Source organism: Asparagus officinalis, chromosome 8 (assembly GCF_001876935.1).
Source record: "Asparagus officinalis chromosome 8, Aspof.V1, whole genome shotgun sequence".
NCBI classification, from domain to species: Eukaryota; Viridiplantae; Streptophyta; class Magnoliopsida; order Asparagales; family Asparagaceae; genus Asparagus; species Asparagus officinalis.
Genome location: NC_033801.1, coordinates 8,358,857 through 8,370,219, shown reverse-complemented (window position 1 = coordinate 8,370,219; position 11,363 = coordinate 8,358,857). Strand labels below are relative to the sequence as shown.

Sequence of the window (11,363 nt, the reverse complement as noted above, 5' to 3'; positions counted from 1 at the left end):
TGGAAACTATCTCCTCGGTTTAAAAAAGACGATGCTCTTCGATTTAACAACCGTCTCCTCGATCATTTGACGAATATGGAAATGAATTTTATCAGCTCTTACTCAGAAAGAGAAGAAAACAAATTAGGAAACGAAAAGCTCCGAAAAGTAACTATTGATCAGGTTTTTTGTTTCTCTGAAACGCTGTTAGGTATAGCTCATTGCAACCTCTTGCGAGAGTGAGTTTCTCATCTAAGAAATTTGTGAGAGAAGGACAACCCATCGTCTATATTGTTTCTTTATTAAGGAAATTTGTGAGAGAAGGACAACCCATCGTCTTATAATGAAAAGTAATCGTTTGACATCATCTGGAATTAGTTGCGGAGTCATGAGTTCATAGTACTGCTGTCGCCATATGTATAAATAGATATTGTTAGGGATTATCAGAGATATATATAAATAGACGCTATAACTACTTTTTCTCATATTTCAGGAACTCTAATGAGATATAAGAGATATATTTAACTAAGTGAAATTATAATTAATCCCTACGTGTCACCATGCATGTCTTAAAATTATTGCATAATTGACTCATTCGAAATACAACTAAATAGATCTTTTCCTTGTCAATGTAAAAAATATCTAAGTTGCTACCATCTAATAGAGATTACAGGTTTGGAGTCATTGGCCAACCATTTTTGTATGATACCATTGGTAGCGCGAATCAAGTTGAGAGCTCATAGCAGAAATAACCTTCTGACGACGGGAATTTGGACCTCAAAAGCTTTACAACATTATATCATAAATTTCCTTAAAATCCGAAGGGAATGTAAACACATTCACCAGTTTGTAACATCCAAACGCAGAGTAGTACTAACATCAAATTTACTCGAGTTTCAAGCTTAATGATTCATGCTGACATATATTAGGCTTTCCTTTTGCAGAAGCCATGAACAATATGCTCAGATTGAACCGCAATAGACAATATTGTTACTGAATAAGAGACAAGTAGTCCGATTCCACATTCACTTAGTAGAATGTTAATTTCATGAACCTCATTTAACTCTAAACGTGCAGATTTCCTTGTGGAACGTTGACATCTTCTAATTGCAAAACAAGGAAATCAAGAGGAGAGAGAGGAAACAAATGGTTATACATAAGAACTATTTCGACTTGTGAGCGTAAATAATGAGGCAGGTAGCACCCTTTAGATCGTGTTTTCGAGCTTGCTCCAATGAGTTTGTTTCTTCTCTTTTTGCTTGAATATATCTCGGTGCTGTAGAAATCAAGATCAGCGTGAAATCAAAGTTTTACAGTCTTAGACTTCAGAAATTAATTTCTAAGAACAATATGTGTGTGTGTCCCAAGTTCAGTCTCTTTGCAAATGTTTATATAACATTAAGATATAAAATTTATACGATGTTGTAAAATGGTTAACATCCGAAAATGATCCTAAATATGTATACGCGTTAAACAGCCATGACAACCAAATTTCATACGTATATACAACTTGTTGGAGTTATAATAAAGTGTAACTTAAAACTTCACATTGTAGTGGGGAAGTTTAGTCCCACATAGGAAATGGAATAGGAAGGAAGGGTGTTTATAAGCCTTTCTCTTCTCTCTTATGCTTAGAACAAAACAAAGGTTATGCTCCATACCACACACGCGCGTGATGGCTGGGCCGGGCTCGGGTTCGGATCGGGTGGCGCATGACGAATGTAGCTTCGGATTGAGGAGCTCTTAACCTGCTACATTTTTATTTTTTGTTAATTGAGCTCTTAATCATTTGGCTGCGAAAATGAAAACGGTTAGCTAAATAAATGGGCAGGATTTATGGACTTAAATAACAAAGTGGCTAGCGGATTTATGAATAACGGTTATTTTTTCCTATAAAAGGAGCTAAACCTACAAGAGTTTAAGCACGGTGAAAAACACTTTCTCTCCTCTTCTCTGTTCTTCATCTTCGTGTTCTTGCTGTTAAATCATTGTTGGTTCCCTAAAAGTCGAGAAGAATTCGCAAAGCCTTCTTGAAGCTCGTGCCGACGAGAAGGAGGTCGCCTGACCGAGGGTCGTTGTATCTCGGAGAACTTTTGCCGCGTAGCCCACGGATGCAGCTTCGGATTGAGGGGCTCTTAACCTGCTATATTTTTATTTTTTGCTAATTGAGCTCTTAATCATTTGGCTGCGAAAATGAAAACGGTTAGCTAAATAAATGGGCGGGATTTATGGACTTAAATAACAAAGCGGCTAGCGGATTTATGAATAACAGTTGTTTTTCCCCTATAAAAGGACCTAAACCTGCAAGAGTTTAAGCACGGTGAAAAACATTTTCTCTCCTCTTCTCTGTTCTTCATCTTCGTGTTCTTGCTGTTAAATCATTGTTGGTTCCCTGAAAGTCGAGAAGAATTCGCAAAGCCTTCTTGAAGCTCGTGTCGACGAGAAGGAGGTCGTCTGACCGAGGGTCGTTATATCTCCGAGAACTTTTATCGCGTAGCCATGTGCGAGAGGGGGCAATTAGATTCTTGGAATAGTGCCTTGCACGTCTCGACCATCCGGCCGTGTTTCTAATCTTTTTATATTTTTCTTTACAATTAATTTCATTTCTGTGTTAAAATATTAATCTGCTTTTATCTTATATTAATTTTTTGTTTAAAACATAATTTCGTGTTAATTATTGTCTAAACAGCTAATATTCCCAACACAACTAATATGGTGTAAATTTTAAACTTAAATCTAAATCCACGTACCCAAGAACTCAAGGTTATGGATCTGCAACAAGTTTGTACATATCCAATCTTAAGTAGCCGACTGAATAAGAATCACAGGGCAAAAAAAAGCTTTAAATATATAATTACCGAGACTTCAGGAAGAGAACTATGATAATTATGTAGACTAGCAAAAATGCAAGTGAATATAATCATTAATATATAGCCAACCAATATCTTGAGAAATGACGCATAATGTACAAAACCAAAAGGAGGGCTGTAACCCTAATTCTGACATGCAATAGTAAGATCCAACAGCAAGATCTAGATCCACAACCTTCGACGCCATCTCGCCCACCTCCTCCTCATCACCGATTGCCAACGCATGCGTCACATTGAACATATCAATAAGCGGCTTCACGCCGTCTTCCTGTTGCTGAGCGTTCACATTGAACATCGACTGTGGCACCTCCATCATGTCCATCTCATTAATAGCAGCATTTCCATTCATGCACGTGATCAACATTGTTGGTCTCGGGTGTGGAGACTCAAACCTGAAATCAAATAAACGAAGAAAACATGAAAAACGTTGGTCGGTCGACCGACGGACCTGGTCCGATCGACCGCAACACCTGCAGGAAAACGGGCAGAAATCAAAGCTCTGGTCGGTCAACCGAGGGCCTTGATCCGGTCGACCAAAAACATGCACCAAAACCCTGTAGAAATTGACATTATGGGCGGTCGATCAAAGCACATGACCCGGTCGACCGGAAACGAGATTTCCAGTTTCCTAAACTGTTTGGGAAACTGTTTTAGGCTGGGATCCTACATATACCTAAATGATTTTAGGGTTATGTGAGAACATGAGAAAAAGAGGGTTTTGAGAGGATTCTTTCAGAGAGATCTCAGAGAGATAAAAACCTATTTGTGGGTATTGTAATCTTCTTCAAATTAATCAAAAGAATCGTGTGGTGTGGCTCCCGAGGACGTAGGCGCGTTATCGAATCTCGTTAAATTTGGTGTGTTCCTTCTTGTTTATCTTTCCTGTAATTTTTTCTTTTATTTGCGGTGATTTTCCTACTTCCTAAACTCTTAGTACAAGATCCGGAAGGGCATGGGTTCGATTGATTATTCTGAATCCCCAACAACTGGTATCAGAGCTTTGTTAAGAAAAATTGTGCGAGAGTCATGGAAGAGGAAATTAAATCAAAGATCGAGAAGTTTGACGGGTTAGACTTCGCCTACTGGAAGTCACAGATGGAGGACTATATGTACCAGAATGACCTTTACCGTCCATTGATGGGCAAGGCTAAAGGAAAGAAGAAGAAGGAATCAGACCAGGACTGTGAAATATTGGATCGGAAGGCTCTAGGGAAGATCCGATTGTCGCTCGTCAAATCAATCATCCATAATATATTGAAGGAGCAGATGACAGTGAGGCTTATGGAAGCACTCGCAAAAATATACGAGTAACCGTCAGCCACAAACAATGTGCATCTCGTCAAAGTGCTCTTCAACCTTAAGATGGTAGAAGGATGATCCTTCACGATGCACCTCAGCAAGTTCAACATGATTGTTGATCAACTTATTTCTGTGGACATCACGTTTGATGATAAAGTGAAGGCTCTATTGATTCTATCGTAGTTGTCAGATAGTTGGGCAGGTTACGTGACCGCAATTAGCAACTCGACGGGGAAGAAGAAGTTGAAGTTGAGCGAGGTTGTTAAAATAATTCTATTCGAGGAGGTTAAAAGGAAATCATCCGAATCAGAAGGTTCAGGTTCAGCCCTAAATCTCGAGCAGAGAGATCAAAGCCAGAAGAAGGGTAACCAGAACAAGAATCAGTCCAAGTCAAAGAAGAAGAGGTCGAACTCGAAGGTTAGGCCTATCAAAAAAAATGTTGGAACTGCGTCCAGGAGGGCCTATAGATTGTCTAAAAAATCACTACAGATAGCTTATCCCAATCAAACACCGATGATGGAAGTTACAGTCAGACGACTTTCAGAATGTTACAATTTGAAGATTTTTACGTAGATCGATGAAGGTTACAATCTGACGACCTTCATAACAACTGATGAAAGCTCTAATCAACAGGCTTCACAATCAATATCGGGAGCTACAATCTGACAACTCTCGTATTTTTAAGGAGCTAAGACGAAGGTTACAAGATGATGATCTTTGCAACGCTCTAGCAAAAGAGACTACAAATCGACGGTCTCTTCAAAATCCAGACGTAGAGCTCACCTCTGCGTCCCAGATTCAAAACGAATAGTTCGTGGCCATGTTCCAGACTCCTAGAAGAAAAACGCAGAGGTCCTCCCTGCGTTACAACCTCAAAACGCAGAGGTCATGCCCGTATTTCAGAGTCAAAACGCAGAGATCATCCCCAGCGCTCCAATTAAAAACCCAGAGTTCGTGGACTCAAAACGCAGAGTTTCTCTGCGTCCCAACTCTGCATTTCAGATTTACAAAGTTGTGCAAACACTGCGTTTTCAGCCAAAAACAGGCCAAACTCTGCGTTTTAAGTCTAAAACGCAGAGTTCGAACCCAGAACGCCCAGACTGGCGCTTGACTAGTTCAAAACACGAACTGAACGGTTTCAAAACCGTTTTCCCCATGATTTGAGGAGCAGATTAAGGGGGCAGTTACACCCCATTCAGCCCCACTTAGAAGTGAATTAAGGGGGCGGTTATACCCCTTAATCCCTTATAAATAGGAGTAAACTCAACTGAGTTCGGACCTTTTTTTCGTCATTCGACTTGGCAACTAAGAAGAGATCTTTGGCTGGCTTTTAAGGGGAATTGCTAGAGCTTTTGAGATCAACAACAGAAGCTTTCTTCATACTTGGCTTACAAACCGATTTTTAGTTAAACCAATCAACTCTTTCATAGAGTTATAACTTGCTCAGAGTTTCCTAACTCATTAAGAGTTTCCTAACTCATTAAGAGTTTCAAACTTGCTCTGCTAGTTCTTCTAAACTCGTTCAGAGTTCTAAAACTGGCTTTGTAAGTTCTCCACAGCATCAAATCGTGAGGAGGAGATACCGTTCTAGTGAATCAAGACGTTCGAATCGTCAACGGAGAGTAAACTCGACGTGAGCATTCGAGGGAGGCACTCCATCGCCACCGTGAAGAACCCAGACTTAAAGAAAGGGGGGTATTCAGATCAATTCTCTTCTCTTTTGTAATCAGAAAATCTAAATTGTAATTGAGATTTAAGAGAGTTGTAAACATTCTTTTTCTAAGCAGTTAGAGAGAATAAAATCAAACATAGTTCTTTTATTTTCATTTCACAAATTTTCCACCAAACAGGGCTATATGTCTTTAGTCTGCAAAGCGCCAAAGAAAGGTGCGAACGAGCAGGAGGCTCACATTGTGCAAGATACCTTGATCCTTTCTATGGATAACAATTCCGATTCTTGGGTTATTGACTCAGGAGCCTCATTCCACACTACTGTTAATAGGAAGCTTCTTCAGAACTATGTAGTAGGAAACTTTAGGAAAGTGTACTTGGGGGACAATGAGCCTTATAATATTGTTAGAAGAGGCGACGTGCAGATTCAGATGAAGGGCTCTAAGTGGAATTTGAAGAATGTTAGACACATACCAAAGCTGAAGATGAATCTTATTTTAGTTGGCCAGCTTGGAGCAGAAAGCTATGTTTCAACATGTTAGATCCTTTTTTATGATGATTTACAAACACCATTATTGGTGCTAATTGTTTATTGAGTTATATTATAGATCACATATCATTAGCACCTTATATGAAGGGTTGGATGGAAAATGAGCTATAACGACAATATCCAAGGAGGTGGAGGCAAAGTAACGAAGCAGTGCTTTCAAGAGCACCATATGCAGAAGAAGCTTCATCTACTCAAGAGTAAATATCAAGACTCAAGTCATGTATTTCTATGTGAGGGATATTTATTATTTTATTTTTCTCTCTAGTACTTAATGTAGGCAAGTAGTTTGTTGATTACATTTGAAGCTCATGGGATATCACACTTTCAAAAATCGTATTTTGGTACTTTTGCTAAAACGATGATTTTCACACATACGAGGATCTTTTTACAAGATTCCTTTTCAAACAAGTTTATCAAAATGTTTATAAACTATTTCCAAAGTTTTACATCTTTTGGAGTTTATTTACTATTTTTAACAGAGCCTTGAAACTCAATTTCAAAATCGATTCAGGCTGATAACCTGTTATCAGTCGACTGATGACACCAGTCGACTGATGTGTCGACTGATGAAACTGCATGCAATCGTCAAAAGTTTATGTTCTGTTTTGATCGACTGACGAGTTGTCAGTCGACAGCTCATCAGTCGACTGATGATTTCTGTCAGTCGACTGATAAGCAGTCTAACATGTAGTTTTTCTCAGAATCTGTTTCTCGATTTTTGGGGGATTTTCACTAGTTCTTTGGAGTTTTGGCTGTTGTTTTCTCTTCCTATAAATACCCAACAATCCCAACTACTTCAGCAACCAAGCTTTCATTGCAAATCTCTTGTGTTTGAGTTTATTGTTTTCAAAGAGCTTCAACTTTCATTTGCTTTCACTATTTCAAAGCCCACATCCCAAGCTTCAATTGCAATCTTATCTCTTGTTATAGGGCGACTGTAAAGAGAGAGTTTTTCTTCGATTATCTACTATTGTGAGTTTGATCTCATGGAGATCTATTGTGTGGTTGTGAGATCTCGATGGAGATCGTTATGTAGAAGAAGTTTCGGTTTCCAAACCGGGTGTGTAGTGGATTTTTCCTCGAGAGTGGGGAGCGGGGACATAGGTCAGCGGACCGAACCTCGTGAATATACCGCGTGTTATCAATTGGCTAACTATCTCTATCCCTACTCTCTTTTATTGTCATTACATTTTATATTTGTGTGTGGTTTGTTTGAATATCTTTAATTGCATATTATTTGTCCATAAACCCTATTCACTCCCCCCCCCCCCCCCTTCAATTTGGAACCCCTTTTCCCCCCCCCCCCCCCCCTTCTAGGGCCTTTCAATTGGCATCAGAACAAGGTCTCTAGTATTTGTTAGACCTAAACCCCTTAGAGAAAAGATCATTATGGAGACTTCTATGAATATGCATATGCTAGAATGACAATCCACCACTAGACCACCCCTTTTCACATGTAGCAACTTTGTCTATTGGAAATCTATGATGATAATTTATTTATAATTCATTGACCTTGATATCCTAGACATTGTGGAGAAAAAATATGTCAAGAAGCTTAGTAGTGAAACGACAGAGGATGAGAGGAAACTAGCTAACCTTAACAATAAAGCCATGAATGTACTAATTTGTGGTCTTACCCCCAATGAATATAAGAGAGTTTCTACATGTGCAACCGTACACGAAATTTGGGAGAAGTTATGCATTACCCATGAGGGAATACCCCAAGTGAAAGAGTCTAAGATTAGTGGACTCATGCATGATTATGTATTTAAAATGCTTCAAGTGAATCTATTGACTCCATGTTTTCTCAGTTCACAAATATTATAAATGAATTGCATGGTATTGACAAGGTCTTGGAGAATCAAGAGATATGCTATAAAATTCTTCGCTCTTTGACGCCGGTCATGAAGTTTTATAGTTTTTTTCGTCAAAGCCGACCCAATTTTAGCCCGACGGCTAAAACTAGGTCGGTTTTGAGAATTATTTTTAGAATAGGTCGTTTTTTGCGATTTTTTGTAAATGAGATGGTTTTCAAAATTTATCCTATAATCAAATGAAAGTGCTAAATAACAACCAAACTATATAGAAAAAAGATAAAAATACCATGGCGATGGCTATGAAGTCTCATATAATCATATAACAAAAATAAAAATAAAAAACCTGAACCATATAATCACATCTTCATCTCATACATGGCGGCGGTAGTGGAGATTCGATGCAAGGCGGTGGTGGCAATGGGGAAGTGGGAGGAGGCAGCGGTGAAGAGATTGACAATGGCATGATGCATGGGATAGCGATAATTTTTGGGGGGTGGATTGGGGGGGGGGGGGTGCAGTGAATTTAGTGAAGGAGGTGGCAGAAAAGAGCGGCGATGAGCACAAAGATGGGCAATTTGGGCGGCCAACTAAGGATAATGTAATTACGTGTGCGCAGTGAGGGAAAAGCTAGTAATGCGGCCATAGATTCGACGACAACGCATAGTCCCCCGCCCATTATACAGAGAAAAACATCTACCTTTAATTTTTAAAAAATGGAGATAGCAGGAAAGAAGGAATGATGTTTTTTTGGGTTATTGTGGCAGAGGTGGGGGGGGGGCGGGAGGGGGGTGTTCCAGCCAAACTTGATTTTGAGGGTTGTTGACTTAATCTTGGTGGGTGGGTGAATTTGTTTTTTGATTTTGGGGGCTAAAACCATTTTCCTCTTCTACAAATTAAGTTAAAAACTAAGAAGAGGCTGATTAAATAGATGTCAATGTTTACTGTGAAGCTGTCAGATTACAAACCCATTTATAATATTGCTTCACGATTAAAAATAGTTATTAACTAAACAGAGTTTAAAAAAGAAAGAGAGAAGCATTAGTATTAATCTGTCCTACAAAGAACACTTTAAAAATTGTCTTCTAATATAATTCTCTCATCAAATTAACGATTTTGACTATTCACCGCTTATATAATGGATGTTAGTCACTAATCAAGTTGAGAGCTCGAAACAGAACTGACCTGATAAAAAGTGATTGGAGCTCGAAAAATTAAACAGAATTTCTAAATTAAGTGAGGAGAGCACATTCACTGATTCACCAATTAAGTAACAAGTAGCATCCATCATCAATACTCAAACTTGCATGTAGATTATTGAGCTTTCCTTTTTCAGTGATTTCTCGCATAACTGCAATTTGCTAAGACCTGAACAGCATGCTCAAAATGAATAACAAACTTGATTAATTATTACTTAATAAGAGACAAGTAGTCCCCTTCCGCAATCATTTATTAGAATCATCAGAACAACTGAATCTCGTTAACTCAGGACATGCAATTTTCCTACTGATAAATTGCAAAAAAAAAACTTTAATTACAAAATGAAGAAATTAAAGGAGAAAAAGGAAGGAAATGATTATACATAAGAGCTGTTTCGGCTTGTGAGTGTAAATAATGAGGCAGCACCCTTTAAATCGTGTTCTTGAACGTGCTCCATGGGATTTGTTTCTTCCCTTTTTGCCTGAATCTCAGGGCTGCGAATATAAAGGTCAGCACAAAATCGAAGCTTCACACTTGCAAGCGACGTTAAAATTGAATTGTCCGAAAAAATGTCAGCATAAAATCAATGTTCCATACTCTTAGAACACTTCAATATATTTTAGTCTCTTTGCAAAAGGATGGTTTAACATTAGAAAGTGATCCTAAACATGTATATTGAAGTGTGGGGGATTTTAAAACTTAAATCTGAAGTTATTAAGCTTTCCAGATACTATATTCACCCAAGACCTGATGTTAATCAATCATGCACCATTTAATTTATATCACAATCTCTTTAACAGAGCTGAATAAGGATCATGACATGAACTGAGCAAGTCATAGAAGTTAAAAAATCTTTAATTAATGATACTTTCAGAGAAAAAGGAAAAAAAAACTATGATACATAGATAAACTATGTTGGTGAAAAGATTTAAATTTAAATGCGGTGATCAACAGTGTACATAGACGAAGGTGAGATGTAGGTAGCTGAAGCTTTATTTGTTTGTGCATGTGACATATCTGGATGAAAAGGACTGTGCTGTTTCTTACACATGAAACAAAGTATATCATAACGACATTATACTTAAGTAATTAGTCTGCAATTGTGAGCAGATGCTATTTCGAAATCCAATGTATCCTGATCATTCTTGCATATATAACAACAATGTGAACATTCGAAAAAAGCGTGACCACTTGTAATCACAGTGGAAAACTTCCAAAAGGCATCAAGATACACAAAAATAATCAGGTCTGTTGTTATTTAATCTATGCATTGACTACACTAAAACTAAAATGTAAGTGAATCTAATCATTAATTAGCAAATTTCTTGAAAGACTTTACTAATATAACGTGACCCTGTCCTGATTATGTTTTTCTTTTTTTTCAAATCTTTATCGACCTAACAGCTGTACTCCGAATGGATCAATTAGAAATCAAATAGCTTTCAAAAGTAACACGCGTGTAACATTCAAAACCGAATGAAAATTATGCCTCAACACTAGTTCTGACCTGCAATGGTAAGATCCAAGATCAAGATCCGCCGCCTTCGACGTGATCTCTCCCACTTCCTCCTCATCTCCGATCGCCAACGCGTTCGTCACATCAAACAGATCGATTAGCGGTTTTACATCGTCCTCCTGCTGTTGCGCATTCAGACTGAACATCGACTGTGTCACTTTCATGTCCATCTCATTAGTAGCAGCATTACCAGCATTCATCCCGATATTGTTATTATTCACACTATTACTACTTATCGCCGCATTGTCATTATTGTTATGAATATTTATATTAATATGATCCTCGTTCTCAATATTATTCTCTCCTGCTCCGCTCCCGTTGTTACCGAAATAGAAATAATCCAAGTATTGCTGTTGTTGCTGCTGTTGCGCAATCATCATATTATTTCCATAAATTGCATCATCAGGATTCACGGCATTGATCTGATCGGCATCGCTCAGGATTGGCGGTTGATCCTGCGACAC

General features: G+C 38.3%; 1 protein-coding gene across 1 annotated transcript; it reads right to left on the bottom strand.

The window, feature by feature from the left end:
- LOC109822357 (serum response factor homolog A-like) lies at window positions 9,571–11,352 on the bottom strand. Its single transcript, XM_020388545.1, has 2 exons — window positions 10,891–11,352; window positions 9,571–9,877 (listed from the first exon to the last, which is right to left on the bottom strand). The coding sequence occupies exons 1-2, from the start codon at window positions 11,277–11,279 to the stop codon at window positions 9,760–9,762; spliced, it is 507 nt and encodes a 168-aa protein (XP_020244134.1). The 5' UTR covers window positions 11,280–11,352; the 3' UTR covers window positions 9,571–9,759.